Source organism: Caloenas nicobarica, chromosome 14 (genome assembly GCF_036013445.1).
Source record: "Caloenas nicobarica isolate bCalNic1 chromosome 14, bCalNic1.hap1, whole genome shotgun sequence".
NCBI classification, from domain to species: Eukaryota; Metazoa; Chordata; class Aves; order Columbiformes; family Columbidae; genus Caloenas; species Caloenas nicobarica.
The window spans coordinates 8,040,929-8,057,286 of NC_088258.1; the positions used below are offsets into that span (position 1 = coordinate 8,040,929).

General features: G+C 36.3%; 1 protein-coding gene across 1 annotated transcript in view; it reads right to left on the bottom strand.

The window, feature by feature from the left end:
- The window catches only part of VWA3A (von Willebrand factor A domain containing 3A), a 28,415-nt gene extending 12,298 nt beyond the window's left edge, over positions 1 to 16,117 (bottom strand). Inside the window, exons 1-20 of the mRNA XM_065644879.1 lie at positions 16,060 to 16,117; positions 15,700 to 15,820; positions 14,947 to 15,071; positions 14,794 to 14,868; positions 13,388 to 13,442; positions 12,529 to 12,627; positions 11,366 to 11,472; positions 10,974 to 11,099; positions 9,559 to 9,667; positions 8,333 to 8,398; positions 7,743 to 7,868; positions 5,830 to 5,968; positions 5,637 to 5,740; positions 5,331 to 5,411; positions 4,610 to 4,704; positions 3,878 to 3,997; positions 2,944 to 3,018; positions 2,111 to 2,255; positions 957 to 1,155; positions 447 to 517 (exon numbers count right to left, since the gene is read on the bottom strand). Of these exons, the coding sequence (XP_065500951.1) occupies positions 447 to 517; positions 957 to 1,155; positions 2,111 to 2,255; positions 2,944 to 3,018; positions 3,878 to 3,997; positions 4,610 to 4,704; positions 5,331 to 5,411; positions 5,637 to 5,740; positions 5,830 to 5,968; positions 7,743 to 7,868; positions 8,333 to 8,398; positions 9,559 to 9,667; positions 10,974 to 11,099; positions 11,366 to 11,472; positions 12,529 to 12,627; positions 13,388 to 13,442; positions 14,794 to 14,868; positions 14,947 to 15,071; positions 15,700 to 15,820; positions 16,060 to 16,103 (2,082 nt within the window). The 5' untranslated portion in view covers positions 16,104 to 16,117. The remainder of the gene's footprint in view (positions 1 to 446; positions 518 to 956; positions 1,156 to 2,110; positions 2,256 to 2,943; positions 3,019 to 3,877; positions 3,998 to 4,609; positions 4,705 to 5,330; positions 5,412 to 5,636; positions 5,741 to 5,829; positions 5,969 to 7,742; positions 7,869 to 8,332; positions 8,399 to 9,558; positions 9,668 to 10,973; positions 11,100 to 11,365; positions 11,473 to 12,528; positions 12,628 to 13,387; positions 13,443 to 14,793; positions 14,869 to 14,946; positions 15,072 to 15,699; positions 15,821 to 16,059) is intronic.
- Between the last annotated feature and the right edge of the window lie 241 nt (positions 16,118 to 16,358).

A 16,358-nucleotide genomic window follows, 5' to 3' on the forward strand; every position in this document is an offset into this window, starting at 1 on the left:
CACTTCAAAAAACAATTGGTTTAGAATTGAACAAATCTGTTTCGAAAATGACAACCTCTCCCTCCACCGTGACTTATAGGAATATAATGTTATATATTTGCTATATAGTATGTATAACTTTTAAATATATTTCTTTTTAATATATAATAAATGATTATTAATTCATCGGAGGATTGGCAACAAAAAGGAGAATCCCTTCAGTTGTAAATTCCTTGTATTTCTTAAGGAATCATGGCCACTGCAGCACCAATCACTGCAGTGCTATTGTACAACTGCTACCTAGGCCACATTTACTCTATGGTGACTATTCTCACATTCTAGAGCATTCCTGCCCATCTTACAATGATTTTCATTTTGTCCAATCTTTTGCATTGCAAGCTAAACAAATGCTGTTGAATTTTTTTCTGAAGAAAAACATAACTTTAAAAGATATAGATAATTCATACCTTTTGGGAGTAGCTGTTTGCTTTTTCCATTTCAGACACAATGACAGTGATATCATCACTTTCAAAAATACCTGATAATCAAATATATGCTAATCAGAGTGGAATGTTTAAGTGTACAAAATACATATTTTTTAAAGTGTACAACAATTTGTAGAGCACGTCAAATATCAATGAAAAGAATCAAAAATCCTTTGTTTCCTGTATGCCAGGCAGTTTGTATGTACCACATTAGTAACTATATTTTAAAGGTGCGTCTTTAAAATATCTAGCAGAAAACAGTGAATTCAAATAGGAAAAAAAAGATCAAATTCCTGCATTAAGGCTGCATTATAATGTTCTGCAATACAACCAAAAGCCTTAATCAAACTAGGACCTCTGTTTTTATATCAATGCTAGTATTGTATTATCACATTCTAAAAAGTAAACTACTCGGTTTTGGGGGAAAAAACAACAATAAATATTATTTAATTAATGAAAGAGAAGTATGTGCTGACTTTCCTTTTCACATACCTGCTTCTCCAAACCAATGAAATCTCCCATTGCCTGCCCGTACTATTTCTTTAAAAGCAATGGCAGTTTCCGTTGGGTTGGCATAGCGGGCTGGAATAATCCCACTGGTGTCAACAGCCTCCATTACACTAAACAGACAGACATGAAGTTGCAAATCAAAACCTCTGCAAACCTGAGCCACATAAGCACTGACTGTGTGCTGCAAGACAGAGAAGAAAAACAGAAGAAAAATCAATAGCGACTCTCTGCCTTAGACAAGCTTCCATCTACTCCACCAGTTCCTGAACCGATGTACAAACATCCCTGATCTCAGCAATTCAGCATGGGAACATACCCTGCATAGTTGAGCACCTCTTCAAATCATGCACATATACAAAAACTGTCACGAGTACTAATGGCAATGGCAACAGCACTGCTGCAGCCATGACGTGAGATGGGGCAGCTATGGGAATCAAAGACGCGAAGTCAAGGACTTAAAGGTAGCCACGCATTGAAGCAAAGAACTAGGGATGGAACTATTCGTTTGCCTTTTTGCACATATCCATAATTTTCTTGCTATCCACATAGGGTTTTAATGATTTTTGCCCAGAATTTCCAGAAGTTTGGTAACAAAAGCAAGAGACACCATACCGTGCACACATGGTTCTTCCAGTTGGATTACTGCATGTTTAGAAATCCCAGACTGTTCACATGTCTGAACAGCCACAGAGCACATGCACATACATGCAAGCAATGGATTCTTGTTATTAAAAACAGGAGCTATCTCTACATAGTGTACTACAGAGTTCCACCATAAAATTATTTGTGGCTTTGTTCCCATGAGTTATAAGGAAATGATATGAAAAAAATCAGAGTTGGTGTGTTCAAACTCAGAAATTCGCAGTGAAATGATGGGCAGATGAGAAAGGAATCCTAAAAAACACCTCTTGAATTTTCTGTGATTCACACATTATTAACTGCTACCTCCAACACATGAATTGAGATTGCAGAAATGGAAGTTTGAGATCCTGAAAGTTGTGCTGGCTTAGATATGTAAAGAAGCAGCATTCTGCCAACAAGCTAAGGTGACTAGTCAAAAAAAAAAAAAAAAAAAAAAAAAGATTAATTCTGATAGGAACCTACAGAACAGTTGCAAACCCTGTGATGATACTTACTATTTCCTGATCAGGTATTCCAGTAGTCAGCAGGTAAAGTCCCTGTGATTTGTGTACATCTTTGTCTTTGAAGTCTACTTCCACAGCTCTCCTGAGAGCACTCATGACGTTTCTACTCCCTTTGCACTGCAAGCTCAACACCCACCTAAAAGATGTTTGCAGTTCAAAGAATGAAGCAACAAAAGCTTTGTTTCTGCTTAAAGTAATGAAGAGAACTAGAAGTCTTAAATAACACTGCACTGGAGTCTAAAATTTTTTGACAATTGAAGGCAAAACCAGATTATATAATGACCCAAATTATTTGTTCTGGTTACTGTACTGCCGCCATGGCAAACCAGTTCTTAAGATAAGACTCAGAGCATAGAGATGAAAGAATTCTCTCTTAATTTTACATAGAAAAATTGTGATATAGTAAATTTACAGGAATAAAAATGAAACCACAGAGGTATAATAAAACCGAGGGTGTGACTCCACAAACATTTGTTTCCATTGCATGTAGGGAAAAACCATAGTTTAGCTTTCCCATACCAGCTGAATTTGAAGCAGTTTTCAATTCATGTAACCTGTTTATTTCTTACACAGACACTTCTATGTCTGCACATATATATTCTGTATACATATGAAACACAAAGTCACTAGGACATATTAAACTTCATAGTGCTGTTTTCACAAAAAAACATCACAAACAATCGGTACAGAACCGTTAATGTCAAACTATTTTTGTAATATGATAAATTCATCAATTTTGTAAATTGTTGACAAGCTGTTTAAACCTGTTTCATGGTACCTACAATCACTTAATTCAGATGTATGGCAAAGTTACTTGATCCTACCTCCAAGCATTTTGCAAGTTTTCTGGTTGGGAAGGAACCAGTTCCAGCTGCCAAGGCAAAACATCACTCCCAAATCTTTTATGGAAAGATAACAGCAATTAATTTTCAGACTACACTTTAGAACAACAAAAAAAAACCCAACACAACACCGAGTAAATTAACTGAAAAATAAAAATCTTATTTGGAGTATTACAGATGTAAAGTTACCTGATGCTATTTTCTATTTCAAACAATTTAATTATTCACATTTATTCATCATCACTCAGGGGTTGTCAGATTTTCAAGGTATTGCTACATTTTCCTGAATAGGACACTAAGTGAGCTGGTAAAAGCTCAGCAGAAGAATTGTGAAAAAACAACCCTGACCCTCAGATGCTGCCTGTATCTCTCTTGTAAAGTGAACAGCTCTGCTCTCCCACGAGGTTTGAACTGCATGAGCTGCTGTCTCTTGCTTTTACCTGCCACTCAGGAACCTGCCCAGCTGCTGCGCCACACGTTTCTGACTACCAGTGTTGAGTACAAAATTCTAGTGCTATTATATATTTTTAAAAGTATTGAAATGACTGTAAAATATAAAGGGGTTCTGTCATGGCACCTGAGACACCTCCAGAACCCTCTTCCAGTAAAAATTTCTGACATGTGAACTGATACTATTACGAACAATACAGCAGGAAGAGAATTTGTTGCAGGTATGATGCAATCAGTTTCAGTTAGCCTCACCCAAAACAGTGATTTTTAATTACTAATCTTGTCTCTGCACACCTGATCCATACACCTACCCACAAAAGTTAAATCAGTGCTGCTCTTCATCATAAAATGTCAAATACAATTAAAAAATCTAAAATACGCCCATTAATAAATACAATGTCTCAGCACACTTCTTTCATTGCAATGTGTTACAATTATTTTAAAAGCATCTTAAATAGTTGCTTACGCTATAATATTGAAGTAATCCTTATTTGACATTTGTTCCTCAAGCAAAAGCCGCAAAAAATGTTGGATATGGACGATGTACTTGGAGTTTGTCACTGATATATCAACAAGTATAACCACCCTATATAAGAGATGTTATTTGTCAAAAGAATATCTTATTTAATTACATACTCTTGTCTTCACTGCACCGTAACTCACCAAAGAAAGTATCTAGATATGTATCCAAATATAGAAACACTGAATCAAATTTTTTTAAAAAATCTGCAAAACGTAAGGTGAGATTTAAAAAAAATAGTAACAACAACGGAAAACTCTATATTTCTTAAGCTATGCAACAATCAGGGTACTGGCACATGTAGTGCCATAATATAATAGCTGTTGAACCCTAACCAGGTCCTCTTCCTTCTCTGTACTTGAATATCCAAAATACGTCTGAAAAGCGTGGCTTGCTTGCTGGGTAACTCAAATTTAAGACTCTCATTCTGTCTCACAGAAATTGCAGTTTTGTGTAACTGATGATTACTGGATTCAGTAAATCCATTAGATTATTAAAAAAAGCCGAATATCTGTTTTCAAAAGTGTATTTCTTACACTGCTCATATCTGCAACTGTTGTCGCTACGTCCAACTATTTTCTGTCCTGCATTACTTGGTGCCGACTTAGCCATGAAGCAAAGGCTGGTAAATAAGAACTACCATCAATACATGAAAAAAGGACTATTGAAGTGCAATACCTCCTTTCACAAACACTTCCCCATATTCTTCTGCTAGCAACAGATAGCCAGTCAATTCGTTTCTCGTAGATTCTTACCATTTTAGCGAGCATTTTCTGTGGATAAAATATAGAAAATTTAAGTTAAAAAGTTCAAGTAAGTCTTTTATTGCCAAACGCTTACTCCAGAAGTAACATGACAGCATAATTTTGGAAAAATTCACAACTTTCATTCATTTTGACAGTAGCATTTCATTCTCAGTAAAGGCCGGAGAGAACGGTCCATGAAAACAATATACAACGATAAAAAAGTAACAAGGGGTCTACAGTCTCTTCAGATTTCCCTTGCTAACATGTCCCAAAATAGTGGTCAACCACATTGAAAAAGAAAAAAAAAAAAGTTTCAAAATACAGTTTTTGCAAGATTACCATTTCAATAGCAATTTTAGGCAGTGTTCATAACAAAACACATCATTTAAAATAAACACAACATTTTCAAACATGTATCATTCTTTGACACAGTATCAATTTGGGCACTTTGCCCAAACTATATAGAATATGACCTTTGCAAGCATATAGATATATATATATACACGCATAATACATATAAGGGCAAATTAAGCTAGAAAAGAACACCAAACTAGAAAAAAAGCTATAAGGTAGCATGCTTTTGGACCACAAAATGTGGAGTAATTAGGTGGTAATCTGGCCCTGACAAGGCCACATCACTATCGACAACTCACCTGATAGTTGTATAATACTGGTAGGTCAATGTGGATATTTTTCACAGTTCCATTGTACCATTCAAACTGCATCATCGCTTTCTAGAAGGATAAATAATACAGTTACATGTTTACAGAAGCCTGTATAGGCTAGACTAATATGGAATTCCTTCCTGAATCATTCTTAAGAATGGCATAAGTATCTGACTTGAATCTATGACTCAAATTTTACTTAAGGCCCATAGAATTTCACCATCTTATAAAGTACCAATTTTAATTGGAAAAATGTATCAATAGAAAGGAAAAAAAAAGGTCCTTATCACTTACCTCATGTAGAGTTGATGATACTGTTTTTTTAAGAATAGGTACAAATTCTTCCACAGGAGAGAAGGCATTGGGAGCCAAAACTTGATACAGGTTTAACTTTTTAGCTACAGCAAGGAACAAAGAAATGAAATAAAACACGCGCTGTGTCTTTAATTCATGTTTCATACCTGTTAAGTTTTTTTCTCTGTGCTACCTTTCAATCCGTTTGTCTTTAACCAGTCTGTTGAGGTTTTGGCCAGGACACATGGTGTTTGAACAACTAACGGTCCTTCGTGCTTTGGAGGCTTTGGTAAGAAGCTGGAAGGTGCTGTATTTGTAAATTCTGTGGAAACCTAAAATAGGTTTTAAGAAAAACTCTTGCAAGTTTTAGCACACTTTTATTTTTTACCCTCAATCAAAAATATCCGGCATGGAATATTAGTTTAACTTATGTTCACCAATGTGCTGGGATTTTAACAAGCAAAATACTTTGAAAATAGCTATCTCATTGGTCCTCCTAAAAAGGGGATTTGGGGAACAATGTTCTATTAACATTACTGCATTTGCCACAATGTGAAAACCCACAGGGAAATCAAAACAACAGAGTTATACATACTGGCATGAAAACAGCCAATCATTTCTCTAAGAAAAGTAAGTAGGAAAAAGATCTTTGTTACACACAGATCAAATCTTGCCTGCTCCATTTTCTACCTGCACTGAGTCAAATGAGCCACATTCTACCTTCATTCGCACCAATGGAAAAAAGTCGACGAAAACTCCTATGGGGCACTAGAATTCCTTTGTTTCAAAAAGGGGTTAGAGACCTTTGTTTTATGAATGGACAGAAGTTTGTGGAGATGTTTTTTCTTACAGAGGGTTTGACTAGTAAGTTTCTGAAATGGCATGGTTTTATTTGGGGATACAGGACCTTCTAAGTCATTTCAGGGTGATTGCTGCTCCATACATACTCTACGTGAGTAGAGTTATGAGGGTGGAAGAGAGACGAAAGAATTATATATACACGGAACAGGGAGGATGTGGGGAAATAGAATTAGAAATATTATTCCCAAATGACTAGTTTGCCTCCTGGCTGGAATGTCTTTGGTCAGACGACCAGATATGCAAGGATACCCAATGAGAGCTTTCAGTCCCTCTATCACATCAGACTTGTCCACCTCACACAAGTGCCTACTGTAGCTGTGACAGAGAACAGATTCTTTTAGCAAGAAAAAAATTCCTCACAGACTTGTAAAACAGTGCTGCCAAATTTTTAGCATTAAAGCTTAGCAACCATAGGTGAATCCAGCTACTTTCTAAACTCTCATGCCCCTAGCAAGTAGGGAGATGATAATAAGGCAAGAGAGAGATGCATATTTCCACTTAAGACTATATGCACAATGTGAAAGAAAGACATGAGTAAATAATCTCTCTATCAGATCAAAACAGAACTAGAAATTATCCAAACATGCCACAGATAAAAGAAAAATCACAGGAGATTCTTTTTCTTCCTCATCGATATGTCACCAAGAGCACTTAAAAGTTACTCTATTGGAGAAAAGACAAACAAGGGAAATACCTCTGGTATGTTGGTCAAATAAGGCATAAAAATAGAAACATCACCAAGACAATTGTTACAGAACAAATGGTGTCAATAAGATATAACCAACATAGAGACCGACGTGCAACTGACAAGCTGTAGCTTCCTAACTTCAAAAATAGTAATGGATTTAGACAAGCCCTTATGATTTTTCAACTCATTTAAATGTCTACCTTAATCGGGTAGGAGTAAATATCTTTTTCCTTAGAGGACTCTTAGAACTTCATTAAATGATCATGCATACAGTTAGGCTAGCCATTCCCTTAGATTTCCATTACGATCATGGCAAAATGTTCCTTTCATTGCATTTTAGTTGGTCTATAAAACTTGCTGCATTTTGGAGATGTCTAGCAAAATGTCTCCTTTACTGGTATTGGACTTAATTTATTCTTGCAATAGATGGCCAATAGAAAATATTCAAAATTCACTTATTTACTCGATTAATCATACTTTTTTTTTTCATACTGTGAACACTAAAAACTTCTACCGCTGATACTTCAAAGTACACCTGAAAATAAAAAGATACATACCTCTGCTATTCTACTAATAAGTGAGCCACCTATTCTCCTTTGAAAAGTCTGTTTGATGCTCTTGAGCAGGTTCTTAGCCTTCTGGGATTCCTGAAGTAGCAGATGAACATCACTGCTATCAAAATTCTGTACATATGAAAACAAATGAGGAAAGATAAGTTAACTATCATTCAAATACCAACCAAACACAGCTTTCTTTGATGTGCATACATCTATAGAAAGCTGACTGGCATAGCAGAATTGGGTGTAAATATATCTAATACACTGCATAGAAGTTACTAATTATTTTATAAACAACATACTGTTTGATTATTCTGAATCAGTCTACAATAAGCCACTGCTTTCATCTTATTCATCAGCTTTAAGGCAGTAAAAAATATCTGCAAAATTTACTGAGCTTTTAGGAAAGCGTTATCAGTTGCAGAAAGAATTAATCACAGATTTATTGACCACATCCTCAGCACTTGTATGACAGAGGCTTTCAGTGCCAGGTCTTGCTACAAACTTCTACTCAGATGATAACTACCTTCTAAATATGAAGAATCATCAAAAAGAGAGAAAAACACATTGCCTCTCTAGCTGTCACCTACCTCTCCCTTTGAAGAATAGCAGTGATAACGGCCTCTTACAGCTTCTGCAAGGTTCTTTAGAAGTGCCTACACGGATAAATAGGAAGAAAAATATTAACTTTGATTTGGTGTCTTTTGATAACATGGGTTATTGGTATTCAATTCTCAGTTAGAGACAGAGGAAGAAACTTTGAGGTACATGCGGTCAGAAAGCGAAGTAATTATATTCCCTTTGTTTTCTTATCAGTCTTACTTTAATAGGGCTGAAAAACTAACTCAGTAAAGACATTTACAAGAGGTGATAAGGGTCAAGTTCATTCACCTTGTGTTAAAGTGCCAGTCACTTTCTCTTCCTTTGAAAGCAGGCTTGTGCTACTCAGATCACAGGCATATCGCTGAAGCCTGCAACTATAAACATCAGGCTATCCTTTCCCTGCCCACAATTACCTCTTAAATACTTTGCTGCCATTTTCAACTCTCCCATCTCCTTCTCTCCTACCATGTACCACTGCAATCCTTTTCCCCACAACTGCAATACTCTTACCGCGTACGATCTTCTCGTCAAACCACGATTTCAACCGTGTCCTCCCTGCCACCAAGTCATTACATGTCTTAGGGATAAGCTTAAACAAGCAATCAACACCTAAACCCAAGTTTCTATGCAGAAGCTAATCAAAAGTAACTGCTTATCCTTCTGTTCTCTTCCTTCAGGCAATCACTAACATACAAAACATTGTTCATGATGAACACTGTAATTTGAGCAAGGCTACTAGGTCTTGCACTGATGCTATTCCATACAAAAATATTCCTACTCCAGAGATTGCCCTACTCATATGATCTCGCTCTCAAGTCCCTGCCTTTCTCCTATGATCTCTCTCTCTACCCACTTGTACCTACTGCAATATTGCCTTCCTGAAGTCCTCTATTTTTCTGCTTTCACCTGCAAAAGAGCTCTTAGCCCCAAAGTCATCTCTAAACACGCAGGACGATTATCTGGAAATAACTGCTCCCCTTCGGCTGCCAAGCCTGTCAACATTACTTGGTTGCCACTTCTGGCTTTGGTATGAACTAAGATGAATGCTCCAAACAATTTTTTTCAGGTGTGCAAATCTGCTCTGAAGAAAATACAGCTCTAGATGAAGAACTCTTTAATGAGTAAGTTAGCTTCCCCAGAAGTTTATGAGAGAAAATATTGCAGGTGAATAGGCAACAAATGACAGGACTCTGAAGGAACCACAACTACTTACAAGAGAAGCAGGATGGCTGCAATCATATGTAACAGCATGAATCTGCAGTTTTCTCCCCAGCATACACTGCTGAGCATAGCCAGACAATACTTCTGAAGACTGATCGGGGCTGATATATAAATAAGGAAAAAAAAATTAACAACGGCAGTAATCAAATGGGGAAAAATGCCATACTGAAGAAGACAAGGAAGAAAACTTAGTGGGGAAAAAAATAACAAATCATGGGAATGTAATCCAGTAATTTAACATAACTTGGCCTCCTCTCCCTCTTTCAACAGTTACTGAGATACCACTAGTGAGGTTTGGTTCTGTCCTGAAAACCTGAATGATAATAAAAGCACTAAGATTCTATTCCGGTTCATAACAGTTTGCAGATGAAATGCTCTAAATTATTCCTTGCTAGCCTTGGAAGCTAAAAACCAGGAACTGAGGTTTTGCCCCCTGTAACAAACTGTGATAGAAAAGTTTTCAACTCAGATCATCTTCAACTGTATGTAAGGATGTCCACTGTCTTCCAAAGGCACCAAAAGAAAGTAAAACTTTGCTTTGTGTTTAGAACTTAGTGACCCAGATAGCTCTCATTCCCTGAATTTTGATGGTTCTTCATGGCTAGTAAAAAACCTTTCCTTCCAGCTACAGTTCTGCCAGAGACAGAAATTAAGGAAGTTTGCACTTGCATGTACTATAAACTTTTGCTTTCTGTTCAAAGCAGACCTAAGCTAAACTCGGAACCTTTTAATTGAGCACTGTGTGTTCAGTAAGTTAGCTGAAACGTAATCCGTTACTCCAAATATCAAGCTTGCCAAGCTTATACCATCCCTTTTTTGTACATTTACAATAAATAAAATGAATACATTAGGAGCACCGTAATACTCCCAGAATCCTTACTGTAGTCTTTGTCTTGTGATCTTGACTCCAGTACTGCAAGTTTTCAAATGATAACAACAGAACTGCAGAATTTAAATCCATAATTTATCTAATCTCAGCCTGGTTTTGTTTATGTAATCAGACATTTTAACTTTTCCATCAGCACCCAGATGACAAAGAAAACACAATGCTTATTTTACAGCAAAATCTGGCTCGTCGTCTCATCTTCCCAGAGATGTGGACCCTTTCAGTGACATCCTTAATGGTGCTGAAAGATTTTTATTGATGTAACTGATACATCAGCTAGGAGACTCTCAATGGGCTACTGTGACAACAGATCTGCAAAGGAAAAACGTAGCCCTGTATGATAAAAGAGAAGATTTATAAATAGTAAAAAAGGGATGAAATAGAGGAATTCAGTGGTATGAACTACAAATACATAAAACCTGGATCTTAAATTTTCTGTTTATTTTTGTATCAAGTTCAGATTCTAGTACCAATTCTGTATCCAAGTTAAAGCTAGTTGTCATAACAGATAACAAATTTACCAGCTTCCTAATATGAGAACCAGAGAATTAAGTTCTTTCATCGTAAGGACATGTTTTAAGGCTTTCAGCAAATTGCAGCCTCGACCAGGCTCCAGCTGTTGTATCCACTGTTTTGCTTCATGTAGCCTAGGGGGCAAAAAAAAAGGAACATGTACAGTTAATGTGCAGGTGCTAAATAACATAGATCATAAAGATTACTACAAAGCACAGGAGCAGCAAAGATACTTTAGGCATAAACAACCAGCTTGAAATCACTGAAGGCACTTAAAATTCATTGCTTTCCCCTCTTTCAAATCACTGCAGGCACAAGATGAAAACCAGTACTTGTTATCTACAAGAGATTGCTCGCTTGAAACACCTTTATTTTTTTTCAGGGAAATGAACTTACTTACACGTGAACACTGATGCTTTTTGGACTCTCCCACAGAGGTGAAATTTCTGTACTGAATGAGAGGCAGTACAGTTCCTTCTTATAACATAGTTGTTCATCTATTAAGCACTAATTAAAAAAAAAAATCAATGCATTACTATTCATGCTGCTTCTAGTAGGATTATTATGTAAAAGAATAAAAATAGTAACTTCCTAAAATAGTTGACAGCAGTATTTTCAGCTACCACAGAGAAAAGCTTCCAAGAAAACGTCATACAGGTTCAAATATCTGGAACAGAGACAAAACCTGCAAACTTATGGTAATCCAGTTTGTTAACGGGGCACGAGGTGGGCAATATTTGTTGTACTGGTATCAGTTTTTCTCTTCAGTTGATGATCACATGAGAGAACATATAATACTAATCTAGGATGGGCATATTCACTCATCAAGCAACTACTAAAAAAATGTTTCATGAATATTAATGGATAGGGCCAAACAATAGTTCAAGTATTAAGGCTGAGCCAACCAGACTATGTGGAACTTGAGTCTTCCTGAGGTAGTTTTATTGAAAATGCACAAATGAAAAATGCAGATATTATAAATAAAAGTTAAATAATTCCTGAATGCAGGAAATGAAATTGTACAAAGTTTCAAAGTTAGACAGTAAACCAGCCAGATTATATCTTCCTTCCTTACCACGAAATTTTATAAAAATAAAGAGCACAATGAAGCACAAGTCTCTTTTGGGACTCGAGGAAGTGGTAAACTTACCAAGATTCTGATCAAAATTGTGAGGTGTGCCTTGTTGTGACAGAACATAAAGGCATAAAAAACTCTATATTTAAATAAATAGCCCTATGTAGAACTTGGTTATAGCTCTTGCATCTGTTTCTGTTAGGCAAGTTTATTCCATTGAGAATGCTGGTACAAGAATTAAGAAATTTCTAAATATTAATATGAAAAGTATTATTATTATGATATATACTGGAGTTTGCTTGGATCTAGACATGACCAAGGAACATACTTTCAAAGACACTTAAAACATACATTTCTACAACAGAAAACTTCTACTGTATTGTATATTATGAATTTAAGCAGAGTTTTTTCTACTTAGTTCCTGGCTTGTACTTACACAAAAACTTGATTAGTACATTATAACTGCCACAGTCTGCATTATTATTTACCAAAAGGGCCTTCTGAAAATCCAGTAGTCTATGTCCATAACTTGTATCAGACACATGAACCACAAGTCCAACTTTGGTTCCTTTTATAAGGCCAAACACCTTGAAAGAGAAAAGTACTTGTAAATACTAAGCTTATCTAAAGTTCAGAAATGTTCCTGATTCTTCTGTACGAAACCACTTTAAAATCAAACATTAGGTGTTTATTTTCACTTCAAGCTTTTTAGCATAAAGATGACACAGTGACAAAGCCAAGAAAAAAAAGAGAGGCCTAGTGGCTCCCATTTATCCTCACCAGTGAGTCATATTCACCCCTTCCCAAGACAACCTATTCATTATTTCAGAGGATGAAAAATAACTTTGTCTACAGCATCTCCTTCAGGTTAAATCAAGCAACTTAGTGGAAGCTAGGTTTTGAAATGCTGCTTCTTCCTCTATCCCCTTCAAGAGGGAGTCATGTCCCTTTCCCATTTGTGACTATTCGCCCTGCTAAGCACAATAACTGATTAACCAGCTGTGCAAGAGAGGGCACAACAGACTACAAGACAGCTCCACTCCAGTCACAGAGGGTAAGCTCAGCATTGCCTTTAAATTGCACTGAGAGATCCTGATGATTAAAATTGCTAAGAGAAAGAAAACAACTAAATCTAGAAAGCAAAAAACTGCATACCAATGAATGATCAAGAAAAACAATCCATTGTCAAGATAAGTATCACTGCACATGATGATGTGTAATTCACAGTAAATAAAGAAAATACATAAGCTTTTTGGAAGCCACTTTTCACCACTATTCAAAAGTTCATTTATTCTTTAACGCTGTATACAGTTCCATTCTAAAAATATACTGCAAAGTTAAAGTTACCTTTCTGCTGTCCTGCAACAGCCACTGAATTCGCTGCTGATAAAGTTCAATCACTCTGACAAAAGGCATAGCACACATTTAGCTAAGGCATTCTGTTGCATTGTGTATCAATGTAACTTTCAACTATTTGTTTTCATCACATTTTTTCTCTCACAGATGCAAAATCACCTTTTAAAAATACTGTTTTCAGTGTTCTCATACAACTGGTGGTTGCAGGGCTAACCATTTAAATACTTCTTCCCCTAAACTGTGTGACTGACTAAATATGTAGCTGTCTGAAAAACTGGACCACCGAAATGTTTTCTAATCAGTTGCTGACTTATTCTGTTCAGAGACAGGAGAGGGGTATTCACCACGGGTATGTGTGAACAACAGAAGCTCAGGCAAAACTGAGTTTAGTCCATTACACAGAGGTTATTGTCAGGGGATGTATTTAATACTAACTGCACTATTGCTTAAGACATTCATGAAATATAACCTTGCGATTAAAAGGCAGCATGCTCACAGAAGCGCCAGACTAACTGCAGCCCAACTTTCAACAATTTCATTTCAAAATAGGTATAACCTAAAACAAAATGCTTGCTGTCCTCCAAAATTGTTCTATTTCAATCAACTTATTTTTAATACCATGTGCATAGTTTTTACAATTAGGTGAACAGAAAGTTTAAATCAACATTTCAAAGGGGGAAAACTGTTTGCTCTTTCCAACACAAAAGCTACTTATTTTTTAAACCAGATTTGCAGACAGTTTGCTTAGATGGCACAGGACCCATGTACTGAAGCTGAACCTTCTGACAGTTCTGGATCTTCGTGACTGACGCAGTGGGGTGTGCAGACGTAGTGGCACCCCTATGAACAGTCTATCAAGTGTTTTGAAGACCAGCAAAAACACTATGATTACTCTACAGCTTACTGAACTTGTTCGTTAAATGTTTTCCTCCATTTAAGTTTCCTTGATTTTATACATTTAAAATTCACTTAGAAAACTTTTAAGTTCCACATATTGTGACTAGATCCATGACCTGAAACTCATCCAAGTTACAGTAAATATAACCCCAAAATATGCAGTATTACCTGTGAAAACCTAACCATTCACTAGTTGCCTTTCTAAAATGATGTAACTGTTTGAGTTCAAGACCTGGTTGATAGGCATCCTCATTAAAAAAACAAAAACCAAACACAAACAAACAAAAAACCCACCACCAGCAACAAAAACAAACCACAAACCTCAGCTGTAGTGACATATAATTATCACCTACCCTAAATCTCAGCAGAAAGGATTTAATGCTGAGATACTCTGAAATTCCCAGAGATAACAAATTAAGACTTACAGCAGTACCTGTAATCGTGGCGGATGGGGATACAGTCAGTTATGCATCGAAATCATAAACAAGATGGATACTTACTCAGAAAGTCTGGACTCAAAATTGGTAATGGTCTCTTCTGTAAATTCAACCTCTTCAACACCATTTCTTGAATTCCTGGAACACTGTGCATAATTAGCATCAGAGGTGCAGACAAATTAGGACTGACTAAAGAAAGGGCAGTGTTACACTTACAAAATAATGTTGCCTTCATTTATCAGATGCTCTAATGTTAATTGCAAGGATTCTAAACTGTAGTTTCTCAGCCATTCTTCTGTGGTTTGCACCTTTTCAGACTGTATTTTCTTCATTTGTACTCTCTATAGATCAAATAAGAAAAAATAAAATGCAGCATAAGAAATGAAATGTGCTGTTCAAATGTGACAGAAACATAAGTCCTAAGGACAGCTGCTAGTAGGCAGTGCCTATCCGAGAACGACATAATTTTAGGTACTGGCATACTCTTTCGGATGTGGGATGCAAAGGAAAACCAGGTTTCAGAATACTCTCAGATGGTGAGCTAAAGGAAGGGGAAGGAGAGCTTAGTTTGGAGGAGACAGGAAGGAAGACAAGGAATAGGAGAGTTTAGTAAAAGAAAGAAAATCAATACTCCAGTGATTTACCAGAAAGGAAGAAAAATTAAGTATCTCCAAAACCCATCCCACAGAGTTTGAAGGGGTATATATTGTCTTCTGCTTTTCTGAAGAAAAATGCAGTACAAGCAGTTGATCTACCTGTATTGTTTTGCCTGATTTGTTCACAGACTGATTCATCTCTGCAGAGACACTATATGTTAGTTTCATAACTTTAGTTAAATTGCCTGTGTGTATATGCAAATATACGTAAGGAAACATAAAACTTGTTTATCAGCTTATCTATTCCCCACTCCGTATTTATAGCGGGCACGTGTTCCTTTTGTTGCTCCATTTAGCAGGAAAACTTGCCTACCAGCAGATCCTGTGTCTTGTTGATATGTGTGACCAGCAATCCATTATCTGGTCCTAGAGCAAACGTAGTAAAATCTTGCCATGGTGGATAATCAACCTCTAGACTGGATGTTGTGGTCACCCTACGAGACAATGAATTTTCTGGGATGACTTCATTACCCATAATATTTCTGTATTATCATAAAGTCTTTACAAATTTTTTCTGTAGGAACTGTTCTATACTTTGACATTTGTCTACACATCCTATTTGATACACGACAAACGTTTTGAAGCGACATAGTACCTAGTTTATACAAACTACAGTTATTTACTCTAGATCTACATACGAAGTTGCAACAAGATTTTGCAACTGTAACCTTACCCAACTTTTTCCAAAAACTGATCATTGTCCAACAATTGTGCCATATTCCTTATGCGCGTATCTGTTAGATGAATAGACTTAGCCTTATTTTAAAAAAAGAGCAAAAAGACAAAGCATTAGAGTAGAAAGCTTAAATTCTCAAGAATATACACTATTAAAAAGGTATTAATATTATCAGCAATTATATGATAATTACATTTCATGTGGGACAACAACAAATTAAAAAATAACTGCAAAGAGAAGTTACAATTACTCATCTATAGAAAAGACGTGTAGGAACTATTCTGCAAGTTATTTGT